The 16,455-nt window shown below is 45.5% G+C and overlaps 1 protein-coding gene across 3 annotated transcripts in view; it reads right to left on the reverse strand.

The window, feature by feature from the left end:
* Nucleotides 1–67: 67 nt before the first annotated feature.
* uba6 (ubiquitin like modifier activating enzyme 6) overlaps nt 68–16,455 on the reverse strand; it is a 42,468-nt gene continuing 26,080 nt past the window's right edge. The window contains exons 27-33 of one of the 3 annotated variants that reach the window (XM_029748073.1): nt 13,312–13,383; nt 12,177–12,300; nt 11,523–11,716; nt 5,891–6,018; nt 4,992–5,079; nt 4,070–4,164; nt 68–3,641 (exon numbers count right to left, since the gene is read on the reverse strand). In XM_029748073.1, the coding sequence (XP_029603933.1) occupies nt 3,494–3,641; nt 4,070–4,164; nt 4,992–5,079; nt 5,891–6,018; nt 11,523–11,716; nt 12,177–12,300; nt 13,312–13,383 (849 nt within the window). In that variant the 3' untranslated portion in view covers nt 68–3,493. Of the gene's footprint in view, nt 3,642–4,069; nt 4,165–4,525; nt 4,870–4,991; nt 5,080–5,890; nt 6,019–11,522; nt 11,717–12,176; nt 12,301–13,311; nt 13,384–16,455 lie in introns of those variants that run through there. The other 2 variants (XM_029748074.1, XM_029748075.1) reach the window with 2 other exon arrangements.

The following is a 16,455-nucleotide window of genomic DNA, read 5'->3' on the forward strand; positions in this document are numbered from 1 at the left end:
GTTATTTTCCATACGTGAATCTCTCTGTCATGCAATAAAATACAGGCAACAGTTCAGTCACAAAACATCCTGAAAACAATTTTATTGCACCATCACTTCACTTGAGTTGTCTGTCACAACAATTTACATCATGTTTTTTGTTTTGTTTATTTTTTACATGTTATGCTTTTGACATTCATTATCAAGGAAATCCTGATAGATATTTCCTGTGCAAGACAGTTGGTGATGGAGTGTCTCAGCGGCACCCTAATCCCTGTACAGTAGTGCAGTATATAGGCAATAGGGTGTAATTTGGGACACAAGTCCACGTCAGAGGGTTTATTAGAGAGATACATGTAAATACAAGGTAGGGACCAGCAGGGACAGATCAGTCTCATTGGGGACACAAGGCCACGTCAGAGGGTTTAGTAGAGAGATACATGTAAATACAAGGTAGGGACCAGCAGGGACAGATCAGTCTCATTGGGGACACAGACCACTTTCTCTCTGACATCACTTCTTCTGGATGCAAACTACAAGCTCAGGGTCCGAAATGGCACCCTATTCCCTATATAGTGCACTACTTTAGACCAGAGCCCTATTCCCTATATAGTGAACTACTTTAGACCAGAGTCCATAGGGTAGTATGAACACTATATGTAACCCCTTTATTTAACTAGACAAGTCAGTTAAGAACAAAATTCTTATTTACAATGACGGCCAACCGAGGAACAGTGTTAACTGCTTTGTTCAGAACAACAGATTTCTCTTGGTTACTGGCCAAACGCTCTAACCACTAGGCTACCTGCCGCCCCATATAGGGAAAGACGTAGTGCACTATATAGGGAATAGGGTGCCATTTGGGAAACATCAATAGAATGGATGAAATCCTGCCAGAATCACGACGTCAGGGGACCCTATAAAGTCGAGGATCCAGAGAGTGACGTCGTAGTGAGACAAACCGCTCCAGAGGGGGGGTTGAATAGTCAATACCAGTCCTATTGTATTGGTTCTTAATGAACCGTTTCATTGGGTGTGTCTAAAACGTCTTCCTTCCCTCTGTCTCTCACTTCCTGTCCTTCACGAGAGCCTATTAGCAGTCACAGGACAGGTGGTAGATGGTTGACTATCAGGGACTGTATTCATAATGTAGATGGTAGACTACCAGGGACTGTATTCATAATGTAGATGGTAGATGGTAGACTACCAGGGACTGTATTCATAATGTAGATGGTAGACTACCACGGACTGTATTCATAATGTAGATGGTAGATGGTAGACTATCAGGGACTGTATTCATAATGTAGATGGTAGATGGTAGACTACCAGGGACTGTATTCATAATGTAGATGGTAGATGGTAGACTATCAGGGACTGTATTCATAATGTAGATGGTAGATGGTAGACTACCAGGGACTGTATTCATAATGTAGATGTTAGATGGTAGACTACCAGGGACTGTATTCATAATGTAGATGGTAGATGGTAGACTACCAGGGACTGTATTCATAATGTAGATGGTAGACTACCACGGACTGTATTCATAATGTAGATGGTAGATGGTAGACTATCAGGGACTGTATTCATAATGTAGATGGTAGATGGTAGACTACCAGGGACTGTATTCATAATGTAGATGGTAGATGGTAGACTATCAGGGACTGTATTCATAATGTAGATGGTAGATGGTAGACTACCAGGGACTGTATTCATAATGTAGATGGTAGATGGTAGACTACCAGGGACTGTATTCATAACGTCACTCCCATCATCTTCAACAACTGACAGACTAACCTGTTATCATCACTGTCCCTCCCACTTCAACAACAGACAGACCTGTTTATATAGCGAATTGCTGACATGGCTTCTGACTGAGGAGAGCATATAGGGGGCGTCCCAATAATATCTCCTTTCTTCTGAAGTGTGCACTCGTTCACTGCTTCTCACAAAACCAAAAAAGCCTTGGATCAAGAGTTTCTCCCTCTACCCGTCTCTCCATCCCCCAAATGAAAACCATGGGAAGTGTGTAGGTATGGGTGTGTAAACACTGTTGTTTTTATTCTTAGCATCATCATCATCATCATCATCGTCGAAAACACCAGTCAGAGCTGTGTTTTAAACCAGAGTAGAAAACACCAGTCAGAGCTGTGTTTTAAACCAGAGCAGAAAACACCAGTCAGAGCTGTGTTTTAAACCAGAGTAGAAAACACCAGTCAGAGCTGTGTTTTAAACCAGAGTAGAAAACACCAGTCAGAGCTGTGTTTTAAACCAGAGTAGAAAACACCAGTCAGAGCTGTGTTTTAAACCAGAGTAGAAAACACCAGTCAGAGCTGTGTTTTAAACCAGAGTAGAAAACACCAGTCAGAGCTGTGTTTTAAACCAGAGTAGAAAACACCAGTCAGAGCTGTGTTTTAAACCAGAGTAGAAAACACCAGTCAGAGCTGTGTTTTAAACCAGAGTAGAAAACACCAGTCAGAGCTGTGTTTTAAACCAGAGTAGAAAACACCAGTCAGAGCTGTGTTTTAAACCAGAGCAGAAAACACCAGTCAGAGCTGTGTTTTAAACCAGAGTAGAAAACACCAGTCAGAGCTGTGTTTTAAACCAGAGTAGAAAACACCAGTCAGAGCTGTGTTTTAAACCAGAGTAGAAAACACCAGTCAGAGCTGTGTTTTAAACCAGAGTAGAAAACACCAGTCAGAGCTGTGTTTTAAACCAGAGCAGAAAACACCAGTCAGAGCTGTGTTTTAAACCAGAGTAGAAAACACCAGTCAGAGCTGTGCTTTAAACCAGAGCAGAAAACACCAGTCAGAGCTGTGTTTTAAACCAGAGTAGAAAACACCAGTCAGAGCTGTGTTTTAAACCAGAGTAGAAAACACCAGTCAGAGCTGTGTTTTAAACCAGAGTAGAAAACACCAGTCAGAGCTGTGCTTTAAACCAGAGCAGAAAACACCAGTCAGAGCTGTGCTTTAAACCAGAGTAGAAAACACCAGTCAGAGCTGTGTTTTAAACCAGAGCAGAAAACACAGAGGGACTACTATGTACACAGTCAATTGCAACCCTCTTCTCATAGAGGTAGAAAGAGAACTCATCAAACCATCTAGAGCCCTCTTTCTACCTCTATGCTCTTTCTCTAATAATGGTCCATGGGGCCAGCCCTGTTCTAGAATCCCCCCATTCTAGAATCACCATCTGTTCTAGAATCACCATATATTCTAGAATCACCATATATTCTAGAATCAACATATATTCTAGAATCAACATATATTCTAGAATCAACATATATTCTAGAAACAACATATATTCTAGAATCCACCCCTGTTCTAGAATCCACCCCTGTTCTAGAATCCACCCCTGTTCTAGAATCCACCCCTGTTCTAGAATCTCCCCTGTTCAAGAAGCACCACTGTTGTCAACTGGGGTTTTGCAGGTACAGGGGGGTTAGTTTGAGGGGACTGAGGGGTGTTATATTTGGTTAGTTTGAGGGGACTGGGGGGGGGGTTATGGTCCGGGCGTGTCAGGCGCTGTGAGCGTCTCCGTCGGGGCTGAAGTAGTACCTAACGGGGGGTCCAGGAAGGTCCTCATCACCGTCTGACTCAGGAGCGAAGGACACGGTCAGGTCAACGTAGCGACGGTCTACAGACGGCTTGATCAACTTCTGCATCCTGGGGGAGGAGGGGCGGGAGAGAGGGAGGAAAGGGGGGAGAGGGAGGAAAGGGGGGGAGAGGGAGGAAAGGGGGGAGAGGGAGGGAAGGAGGGAGAGGGAGGGAAGGAGGGAGAGGGAGGGAAGGGGGGGAGAGGGAGGAAAGGGGGGAGAGGGAGGAAAGAGGGAGGAAAGGGGGGGAGAGGGAGGGAAGGGGGGGGAGAGGGAGGAAAGGGGGGGAGAGGGAGGAAAGGGGGGGAGAGGGAGGAAAGGGGGGGAGAGGGAGGGAGAGGGAGGAATAGAGGGAGGAAAGGGGGGGAGAGGGAATGGGGGAGTAGAATGAGAGACTAAGATTCACAGTGATTCAGGAGGACACAGTGCGTGTGAGTGTGTGTGTGTGTGTGTGTGTGTGTGTGCGTGCGTGCGTGCGTGCGTGTGTGCAGTGCTTACGTTAGTTTCAGTCTCTTGTTGTGTCCAGGCATCACAGGAACATAGAGCATCTTCACGCCATGGACCACCATGGTAGGTTCTACCCCATAATTCACCTGGAATACAGTCAACACTATGGTAGGTTCTATCCCATAATTCACCTGGAATACAGTCAACACTATGGTAGGTTCTATCCCATAATTCACCTGGAATACAGTCAACACTATGGTAGGTTCTATCCCATAATTCACCTGGAATACAGTCAACACTATGGTAGGATATATCCCATAATTCACCTGTAATACAGTCAACACTATGGTAGGTTCTATCCCATAATTCACCTGGAATACAGTCAACACTATGGTAGGATATATCCCATAATTCACCTGTAATACAGTCAACACTATGGTAGGTTCTATCCCATAATTCACCTGTAATACAACACAGTCAACACTATGTTAGGATATATCCCATAATTCACCTGTAATACAACACAGTCAACACCATGGTAGGATATATCCCATAATTCATCTGTAATACAACACAGTCAACACTATGGTAGGATCTATCCCATAATTCACCTGTAAAACAGTCAACACCATGGTAGGATATATCCCATAATTCACCTGTAATACAACACAGTCAACACTATGGTAGGATATATCCCATAATTCACCTGTAATACAACACAGTCAACACTATGGTAGGATCTATCCCATAATTCACCTGTAATACAGTCAACACCATGGTAGGTTCTATCCCATAATTCACCTGTAATACAACACAGTCAACACTATGGTAGAATCTATCCCATAATTCACCTGGAATACAGTCAACACCACAGTATCATCACCAAATATGATAAAAGGATATCATCAATAGATATGTGACTATCAATCCCTGGACAGAGAGAGAATTCATATAGTAATGAATGGTGTCTCACCAGCACTGCCTTGATGAAGTCAGAGAGAGAGAAGTGTTGGTGACCCCACACAGTCCAGCGGTCCCAGATAGAAAAAGAGATGTCTTCCCTGAGGAGGAGAGACACAGACAGGACTCAGTGATAGACAGAGACGGAGACAGAGAGACAGACAGAGACAGACACAGACAGGGAGACACAGACAGGGAGAGACACACAGACAGAGAGAGACACACAGACAGAGAGAGAGACACAGACAGAGAGAGAGACACAGACAGAGAGAGACACACAGACAGAGAGAGAGACACAGACAGAGAGAGACACACAGACAGAGAGAGAGACACAGACAGACAGGGAGACACAGACAGGGAGACACAGACAGGGAGACACAGACAGGGAGACACAGACAGGGAGACACACAGACAGAGAGAGACACACAGACAGAGAGAGACACAGACAGAGAGAGACACAGACAGAGAGAGACACACAGACAGAGAGGGAGACACAGACAGGGAGACACAGACAGGGAGACACAGACAGGGAGACACAGACAGGGAGACACAGACAGAGAGACACAGACAGAGAGACAGACAGAGAGACAGACAGAGAGAGACACACAGACAGAGAGAGACACACAGACAGAGAGAGACACACAGACAGAGAGAGACACACAGACAGAGAGAGACACAGACAGAGAGAGACACAGACAGAGAGAGACACACAGACAGAGACACAGACAGAGAGAGACAGAGACACAGACAGAGGGAGACAGAGAGAGAGAAAGAAGTGTTGAGACCACACAGCCCAGAGGTCCCAAATAGAGAAAGAGATGTATTTTCTGTCTGTATGTGTGTAGACAGGTGTGTGTCTGTGTGTGTGTGTACATGTCTGTGTATGTGTGTGTACAGGTGTGTCTCTCCTACCTGATCTGTGTCCTCTTGACAGGTGCAGCCTCGGTGAGGACCATGACAGGAATGGCCAGGTTGAAGAAACAGTTGTTGAACGACTCAAACCCGTATCCTCCCACCACCTTCACCAGCTCCAACGACACCTGGGGACCACAGCACAACCACTCACTGACGACTACCCAGACGACCCCCCCAGACGACTCCCCCAGACAACTCCCCCCAGACGACTCCCCCAGACGACCCCCCCAGACGACTCCCCCAGACGACTCCCCCCAGAGACCCCCCCAGACGACTCCCCCAGACGACTCCCCCCAGAGACCCCCCCAGACGACTCCCCCAGACGACTCCCCCCAGACGACCCCCCCCCAAAGACCCCCCCAGAGGACTCCCCCCAGGCGACCCCCCCAGACGACCCCCCCATAGACGACTCCCCAGACGACCCCCCCCTAGACGACTCCCCAGACAACTCCCCAGGCGACCCCCCAGACAACTCCCCCAGACGACCCCCCCAGACAACTCCCCGAGACGACTCCCCAGACAACTCCCCCAGACGACCCCCCCCAGACGACCCCCCCCAGACGACTCCCGTCAACAGCCAAAACTACACAGCACTGAATTCATTGGTATGTTCTATTTAGGTCTGTGACTGAATCAGACAAGCAGATTCCGTAAAAACCCAATTCAAATCCACGAAGAAGAGATCCAAGCTGTTAAAATAACCTATTAAACTGATACACATTTAATTCAGTCATTTACTACCAGTCTGATAAGATAAAATAAATGAATTTACTACCATTTAAAAATAAATATATTAATTTACATAAAGTATTCAAACCCCTGAGTCAATACATGTTAGAATCACCTTTGGCAGCGATTACAGCTGGGAGTCTTTCTGGGTGAGTCTCTAAGAGTCATTACAGCTGGGAGTCTTTCTGGGTGAGTCTCTAAGAGTCATTACAGCTGGGAGTCTTTCTGGGTGAGTCTCTAAGAGTCATTACAGCTGAGAGTCTTTCTGGGTGAGTCTCTAAGAGCCATTACAGCTGGGAGTCTTTCTGGGTGAGTCTCTAAGAGTCATTACAGCTGGGAGTCTTCCTGGGTGAGTCTCTAAGAGTCATTACAGCTGGGAGTCTTTCTGGGTGAGTCTCTAAGAGTCATTACAGCTGGGAGTCTTTCTGGGTGAGTCTCTAAGAGCTTTACACACCTGGATTGTACAATATTGTCCCATAATTCTTTAATCTCTGTCAAGTTGGTTGTTGATCATGGCTAGACAACCATTTTCAGGTCTTTCCATAGATTTTCAAGATGATTTAAGTCAAATCTGTAACTTGGCCACTCAGGGAACATTCACTGTCGTCTTGGTAAATAACTCCAGTGTATATTTGTACTTGTGTTGTAGGTTATTGTCCTGCTGAAAGGTGAATTCCTCTCCCAGTGTCTGGTGGAAAGCAGACTGAACCAGGTTTATTGTCCTGCTGAAAGGTGAATTCCTCTCCCAGTGTCTGGTGGAAAGCAGACTGGACCAGGGTTATTGTCCTGCTGAAAGGTGAATTCCTCTCCCAGTGTCTGGTGGAAAGCAGACTGAACCAGGGTTATTGTCCTGCTGAAAGGTGAATTCCTCTCCCAGTGTCTGGTGGAAAGCAGACTGGACCAGGTTTATTGTCCTGTTGAAAGGTGAATTCCTCTCCCAGTGTCTGGTGGAAAGCAGACTGGACCAGGGTTATTGTCCTGCTGAAAGGTGAATTCCTATCCCAGTGTCTGGTGGAAAGCAGACTGGACCAGGTTTATTGTCCTGCTGAAAGGTGAATTCCTCTCCCAGTGTCTGGTGGAAAGCAGACTGGACCAGGTTTATTGTCCTGCTGAAAGGTGAATTCCTCTCCCAGTGTCTGGTGGAAAGCAGACTGGACCAGGTTTATTGTCCTGCTGAAAGGTGAATTCCTCTCCCAGTGTCTGGTGGAAAGCAGACTGGACCAGGTTTATTGTCCTGCTGAAAGGTGAATTCCTCTCCCAGTGTCTGGTGGAAAGCAGACTGAACCAGGGTTATTGTCCTGCTGAAAGGTGAATTCCTCTCCCAGTGTCTGGTGGAAAGCAGACTGAACCAGGGTTATTGTCCTGCTGAAAGGTGAATTCCTCTCCCAGTGTCTGGTGGAAAGCAGACTGGACCAGGGTTATTGTCCTGCTGAAAGGTGAATTCCTCTCCCAGTGTCTGGTGGAAAGCAGACTGGACCAGGTTTATTGTCCTGCTGAAAGGTGAATTCCTCTCCCAGTGTCTGGTGGAAAGCAGACTGGACCAGGTTTATTGTCCTGCTGAAAGGTGAATTCCTCTCCCAGTGTCTGGTGGAAAGCAGACTGAACCAGGGTTATTGTCCTGCTGAAAGGTGAATTCCTCTCCCAGTGTCTGGTGGAAAGCAGACTGAACCAGGGTTATTGTCCTGCTGAAAGGTGAATTCCTCTCCCAGTGTCTGGTGGAAAGCAGACTGAACCAGGGTTATTGTCCTGCTGAAAGGTGAATTCCTCTCCCAGTGTCTGGTGGAAAGCAGACTGGACCAGGTTTATTGTCCTGCTGAAAGGTGAATTCCTCTCCCAGTGTCTGGTGGAAAGCAGACTGAACCAGGGTTATTGTCCTGCTGAAAGGTGAATACCTCTCCCAGTGTCTGGTGGAAAGCAGACTGGACCAGGTTTATTGTCCTGCTGAAAGGTGAATTCCTCTCCCAGTGTCTGGTGGAAAGCAGACTGAACCAGGGTTATTGTCCTGCTGAAAGGTGAATTCCTCTCCCAGTGTCTGGTGGAAAGCAGACTGGACCAGGTTTATTGTCCTGCTGAAAGGTGAATTCCTCTCCCAGTGTCTGGTGGAAAGCAGACTGGACCAGGGTTATTGTCCTGCTGAAAGGTGAATTCCTCTCCCAGTGTCTGGTGGAAAGCAGACTGGACCAGGGTTATTGTCCTGCTGAAAGGTGAATTCCTCTCCCAGTGTCTGGTGGAAAGCAGACTGGACCAGGGTTATTGTCCTGCTGAAAGGTGAATTCCTCTCCCAGTGTCTGGTGGAAAGCAGACTGGACCAGGGTTATTGTCCTGCTGAAAGGTGAATTCCTCTCCCAGTGTCTGGTGGAAAGCAGACTGAACCAGGGTTATTGTCCTGCTGAAAGGTGAATTCCTCTCCCAGTGTCTGGTGGAAAGCAGACTGGACCAGGGTTATTGTCCTGCTGAAAGGTGAATTCCTCTCCCAGTGTCTGGTGGAAAGCAGACTGGACCAGGGTTATTGTCCTGCTGAAAGGTGAATTCCTCTCCCAGTGTCTGGTGGAAAGCAGACTGGACCAGGTTTATTGTCCTGCTGAAAGGTGAATTCCTCTCCCAGTGTCTGGTGGAAAGCAGACTGGACCAGGGTTATTGTCCTGCTGAAAGGTGAATTCCTCTCCCAGTGTCTGGTGGAAAGCAGACTGAACCAGGGTTATTGTCCTGCTGAAAGGTGAATTCCTCTCCCAGTGTCTGGTGGAAAGCAGACTGGACCAGGGTTATTGTCCTGCTGAAAGGTGAATTCCTCTCCCAGTGTCTGGTGGAAAGCAGACTGGACCAGGGTTATTGTCCTGCTGAAAGGTGAATTCCTCTCCCAGTGTCTGGTGGAAAGCAGACTGGACCAGGGTTATTGTCCTGCTGAAAGGTGAATTCCTCTCCCAGTGTCTGGTGGAAAGCAGACTGGACCAGGGTTATTGTCCTGCTGAAAGGTGAATTCCTCTCCCAGTGTCTGGTGGAAAGCAGACTGGACCAGGGTTATTGTCCTGCTGAAAGGTGAATTCCTCTCCCAGTGTCTGGTGGAAAGCAGACTGAACCAGGGTTATTGTCCTGCTGAAAGGTGAATTCCTCTCCCAGTGTCTGGTGGAAAGCAGACTGGTCCAGGTTTATTGTCCTGCTGAAAGGTGAATTCCTCTCCCAGTGTCTGGTGGAAAGCAGACTGGACCAGGGTTATTGTCCTGCTGAAAGGTGAATTCCTCTCCCAGTGTCTGGTGGAAAGCAGACTGGACCAGGGTTATTGTCCTGCTGAAAGGTGAATTCCTCTCCCAGTGTCTGGTGGAAAGCAGACTGGACCAGGGTTATTGTCCTGCTGAAAGGTGAATTCCTCTCCCAGTGTCTGGTGGAAAGCAGACTGGACCAGGGTTATTGTCCTGCTGAAAGGTGAATTCCTCTCCCAGTGTCTGGTGGAAAGCAGACTGGACCAGGGTTATTGTCCTGCTGAAAGGTGAATTCCTCTCCCAGTGTCTGGTGGAAAGCAGACTGGACCAGGTTTATTGTCCTGCTGAAAGGTGAATTCCTCTCCCAGTGTCTGGTGGAAAGCAGACTGGACCAGGGTTATTGTCCTGCTGAAAGGTGAATTCCTCTCCCAGTGTCTGGTGGAAAGCAGACTGGACCAGGGTTATTGTCCTGCTGAAAGGTGAATTCCTCTCCCAGTGTCTGGTGGAAAGCAGACTGGACCAGGGTTATTGTCCTGCTGAAAGGTGAATTCCTCTCCCAGTGTCTGGTGGAAAGCAGACTGGACCAGGGTTATTGTCCTGCTGAAAGGTGAATTCCTCTCCCAGTGTCTGGTGGAAAGCAGACTGGACCAGGGTTATTGTCCTGCTGAAAGGTGAATTCCTCTCCCAGTGTCTGGTGGAAAGCAGACTGGACCAGGGTTATTGTCCTGCTGAAAGGTGAATTCCTCTCCCAGTGTCTGGTGGAAAGCAGACTGAACCAGGGTTATTGTCCTGCTGAAAGGTGAATTCCTCTCCCAGTGTCTGGTGGAAAGCAGACTGAACCAGGGTTATTGTCCTGCTGAAAGGTGAATTCCTCTCCCAGTGTCTGGTGGAAAGCAGACTGGACCAGGGTTATTGTCCTGCTGAAAGGTGAATTCCTCTCCCAGTGTCTGGTGGAAAGCAGACTGGACCAGGGTTATTGTCCTGCTGAAAGGTGAATTCCTCTCCCAGTGTCTGGTGGAAAGCAGACTGGACCAGGGTTATTGTCCTGCTGAAAGGTGAATTCCTCTCCCAGTGTCTGGTGGAAAGCAGACTGGACCAGGGTTATTGTCCTGCTGAAAGGTGAATTCCTCTCCCAGTGTCTGGTGGAAAGCAGACTGGACCAGGTTTTCATCCAGGATTTCACCTGCTTAGCTCTATTCTGTTTCTTTTTTATCCGAAAAAAAACCCTCCCTTGTCTTTGCCGATGACAAGCATACCCAACACATGATGCAGCCACTACTTAGACCACCCAGGAGTCCCCTCTGATGTCATGGAGTGTGTTCTGGATAGCAGCTTAAATCACCCTAGACCACGCCTAGACCACCCTAGACCACCCCTAGACCACCCTAGACCACAACTAGACCACCCTAGACCACCCTAGACCACAACTAGACCACAACTAGACCACCCTAGACCACAACTAGACCACCCTAGACCACCCTAGACCACAACTAGACCACCCTAGACCACAACTAGACCACAACTAGACCACCCTAGACCACCCTAGACCACAACTAGACCACAACTAGTCCACAACTAGACCACCCTAGGCCACAACTAGACCACCCTAGACCACAACTAGACCACCCTAGACCACCCTAGACCACAACTAGACCTCCCTAGACCACCGATGTCATGGAGTGTGAGCTCGTGCGCTGTCTCACCAGTCCGGCAACGGCGGCAGTAGCCGTGGCGATGGCGGGGATGATCTTCCCGGCGATGCGTTTGGTCTTGAGGCGGTCGGCCACCTCGATGGAGTACATCCTGGCCCTGAGGGAGGAGGCCGCCGCCACGAAGTCCATGTGACCGTTGAGGTCATCGTCCTTCTCAAACATCCGGGGAGACATCCGTAACCTCTCTGTAGTACACACACACACACACACACACACACACACACACACACAGTCAGGGGTTAGGAGTGTGTCGATAGTGCCCTCCAGCTGACTGAATGATGGTGTGTGTGTGTGTGTGTGTGTGTGTGTGAGAGAGAGAGAATGATGGTGTGTGTGAGAGAGACAGAGTGTGTGTGTGTGTGTGTGAGAATGATGGTGTGTGTGTGAGAGTGAGAGAGACAGAGAGAGTGTGTGTGAGAATGATGGTGTGTGTGTGTGTGAGAGAGACAGAGTGAGAGAGAGTGTGTGTGTGAGAGAGACAGAGAGACAGAGTGTGTGTGTGTGTGTGTGTGTGTGTGTGTGTGTGTGTGTGTGTGTGAGAGAGAGAGAATGATGGTGTGTGTGAGAGAGACAGAGAGTGTGTGTGTGTGTGTGTGTGTGTGTGTGTGTGTGTGTGTGTGTGTGTGTGTGTGTGTGTGTGTACACCTGGTGTAACGTGGTCTGCAGTGATAGCCTCCTCTAACTGGGCGATGGCCTCTCTCTCCTCCTCGCTGCTCACGGACAGCTTCATCTGATCAGGCTTCTTCACATTCTCATCCGTCTCAATACGCTAGCCAGATCAATACATGAATCAATATATTAACCAATAAACAAATGTGGCAATTCATACATCAATAAAACAACCACTCAATCAATCAAAACCACCACTCAATCAATCAAAACCACCACTCAATCCATAAAACCACCACTCAATCCATTAAAACAACCACTCAATCAATTAAAACAACCACTCAATCCATTAAAACAACCACTCAATCCATTAAAACAACCACTCAATCCATTAAAACAACCACTCAATCCATTAAAACAACCACTCAATCCATTAAAACAACCACTCAATCCATAAAACAACCACTCAATCCACAAAACAACCACTCAATCCATAAAACAACCACTCAATCCATAAAACAACCACTCAATCCATAAAACAACCACTCAATCCATAAAACAACCACTCAATCCATAAAACAACCACTCAATCCATAAAACAACCACTCAATCCATAAAACAACCACTCAATCCATTAAAACAACCACTCAATCCATTAAAACAACCACTCAATCCATTAAAACAACCACTCAATCCATTAAAACAACCACTCAATCCATTAAAACAACCACTCAATCCATAAAACAACCACTCAATCCATAAAACAACCACTCAATCCATTAAAACAACCACTCAATCCATTAAAACAACCACTCAATCCATTAAAACAACCACTCAATCCATTAAAACAACCACTCAATCCATAAAACAACCACTCAATCCATAAAACAACCACTCAATCCATAAAACAACCACTCAATCCATAAAACAACCACTCAATCCATAAAACAGCCACTCAATCAATAAAACAGCCACTCAATCAATTAAAACAGCCACTCAATCAATTAAAACAACCACTCAATCAATTAAAACAACCACTCAATCAATCCAAAAATCTATCCATCAATCAATCAGCAATATTTATCAATACATTAAGTGAATCTATCAATACAGTCCGTCAATCAATCCATCCATAACCCGGTGTAGTCCACAGCACCAGTGGAATCCTTACCTTCTCTGCTGGCCTGTACTCTGGGATGGTAATCTCTGACAACATCCTGGACACCGCTTCCTGTGACAGATCCTGCGGACAGACACAAGGTGGGGTAAAAAACCATTTCAGTTCAGGAAGTGTACTGAAAGTTAAAAGTCCAATTCTCTTCAATAGATTCCAATGGATTTGGAACTGACCCCAACCCTGGAAGGACGACCTAGTTACTAGTGAAGGGGGGAAATCGATAGTTACATATGCTACAAAATTCCAGTATTTTTTACTTCAGTTTGTTCTCCATATTGTTTCCAAATATGGTATTGTGATAATATCATATGGTCCCTGGTAATTCATTACACATCACATGGTGAGAATATGGTATGGTGGTAATATGGTATGGTGGTAATATGGTATGGTGGTAATATGGTATGGTGAGAATATGGTATGGTGGTAATATGGTATGGTGGTAATATGGTATGGTGGTAATATGGTATGGTGGTAATATGGTATGGTGGTAATATGGTATGGTCCCTCAGTAGGGTGGTAATATGGTATGGTGGTAATATGGTATGGTGGTAATATGGTATGGTGATAATATGGTATGGTCCCTCAGTAGGGTGGTAATATGGTATGGTGGTAATATGGTATGGTGGTAATATGGTATGGTGATAATATGGTATGGTGAGGTCCCTCAGTATGGTGATAATATGGTATGGTGGTAATATGGTATGGTGATAATATGGTATGGTGAGGTCCCTCAGTATGGTGATAATATGGTATGGTGGTAATATGGTATGGTGAGAATATGGTATGGTGAGGTCCCTCAGTATGGTGATAATGTGGTATGGTGGTAATATGGTATGGTGGTAATATGGTATGGTGAGGTCCCTCAGTATGGTGATAATGTGGTATGGTGGTAATATGGTATGGTGATAATATGGTATGGTGGTAATATGGTATGGTGGTAATATGGTATGGTGGTAATATGGTATGGTGGTAATATGGTATGGTGGTAATATGGTATGGTGGTAATATGGTATGGTGAGAATATGGTATGGTGATAATATGGTATGGTGAGGTCCCTCAGTATGGTGATAATATGGTATGGTGGTAATATGGTATGGTGGTAATATGGTATGGTGGTAATATGGTATGGTGGTAATATGGTATGGTGAGAATATGGTATGGTGAGGTCCCTCAGTATGGTGATAATGTGGTATGGTGGTAATATGGTATGGTGGTAATATGGTATGGTGAGGTCCCTCAGTATGGTGATAATGTGGTATGGTGGTAATATGGTATGGTGATAATATGGTATGGTGGTAATATGGTATGGTGGTAATATGGTATGGTGGTAATATGGTATGGTGGTAATATGGTATGGTGGTAATATGGTATGGTGGTAATATGGTATGGTGAGAATATGGTATGGTGATAATATGGTATGGTGAGGTCCCTCAGTATGGTGATAATATGGTATGGTGGTAATATGGTATGGTGGTAATATGGTATGGTGGTAATATGGTATGGTGGTAATATGGTATGGTGGTAATATGGTATGGTGGTAATATGGTATGGTGGTAATATGGTATGGTGGTAATATGGTATGGTGATAATATGGTATGGTGATAATGGTATGGTGGTAATATGGTATGGTGGTAATATGGTATGGTGGTAATATGGTATGGTGATAATATGGTATGGTGGTAATATGGTATGGTGATAATATGGTATGGTGATAATATGGTATGGTGGTAATATGGTATGGTGAGGTCCCTCAGTATGGTGATAATATGGTATGGTGGTAATATGGTATGGTGGTAATATGGTATGGTGATAATATGGTATGGTGGTAATATGGTATGGTGGTAATATGGTATGGTGGTAATATGGTATGGTGATAATATGGTATGGTGATAATATGGTATGGTGGTAATATGGTATGGTGGTAATATGGTATGGTGAGGTCCCTCAGTATGGTGATAATATGGTATGGTGGTAATATGGTATGGTGGTAATATGGTATGGTCCCTCAGTATGGTGATAATATGGTAGGGTGGTAATATGGTATGGTGGTAATATGGTATGGTGGTAATATGGTATGGTGGTAATATGGTATGGTGATAATATGGTATGGTGAGGTCCCTCAGTATGGTGATAATATGGTATGGTGGTAATATGGTATGGTGGTAATATGGTATGGTGGTAATATGGTATGGTGGTAATATGGTATGGTGATAATATGGTATGGTGATAATATGGTATGGTGGTAATATGGTATGGTGGTAATATGGTATGGTGGTAATATGGTATGGTGAGAATATGGTATGGTGATAATATGGTATGGTGGTAATATGGTATGGTGGTAATATGGTATGGTGATAATATGGTATGGTGGTAATATGGTATGGTGGTAATATGGTATGGTGGTAATATGGTATGGTGGTAATATGGTATGGTGGTAATATGGTATGGTGAGAATATGGTATGGTGATAATATGGTATGGTGAGGTCCCTCAGTATGGTGATAATATGGTATGGTGGTAATATGGTATGGTGGTAATATGGTATGGTGGTAATATGGTATGGTGGTAATATGGTATGGTGGTAATATGGTATGGTGATAATATGGTATGGTGAGGTCCCTCAGTATGGTGATAATATGGTATGGTGGTAATATGGTATGGTGATAATATGGTATGGTGGTAATATGGTATGGTGGTAATATGGTATGGTGGTAATATGGTATGGTGAGGTCCCTCAGTATGGTGATAATATGGTATGGTGGTAATATGGTATGGTGGTAATATGGTATGGTCCCTCAGTATGGTGATAATATGGTAGGGTGGTAATATGGTATGGTGGTAATATGGTATGGTGGTAATATGGTATGGTGATAATATGGTATGGTGAGGTCCCTCAGTATGGTGGTAATATGGTATGGTGGTAATATGGTATGGTGGTAATATGGTATGGTGGTAATATGGTATGGTGGTAATATGGTATGGTGGTAATATGGTATGGTGGTAATATGGTATGGTGAGAATATGGTATGGTGATAATATGGTATGGTGAGGTCCCTCAGTATGGTGATAATATGGTATGGTGGTAATATGGTATGGTGGTAATATGGTATGGTGGTAATATGGTATGGTGATAATATGG

The sequence above is a fragment of the Salmo trutta genome, unplaced genomic scaffold (assembly GCF_901001165.1).
Source record: "Salmo trutta unplaced genomic scaffold, fSalTru1.1, whole genome shotgun sequence".
Lineage (NCBI taxonomy): Eukaryota > Metazoa > Chordata > Actinopteri > Salmoniformes > Salmonidae > Salmo > Salmo trutta.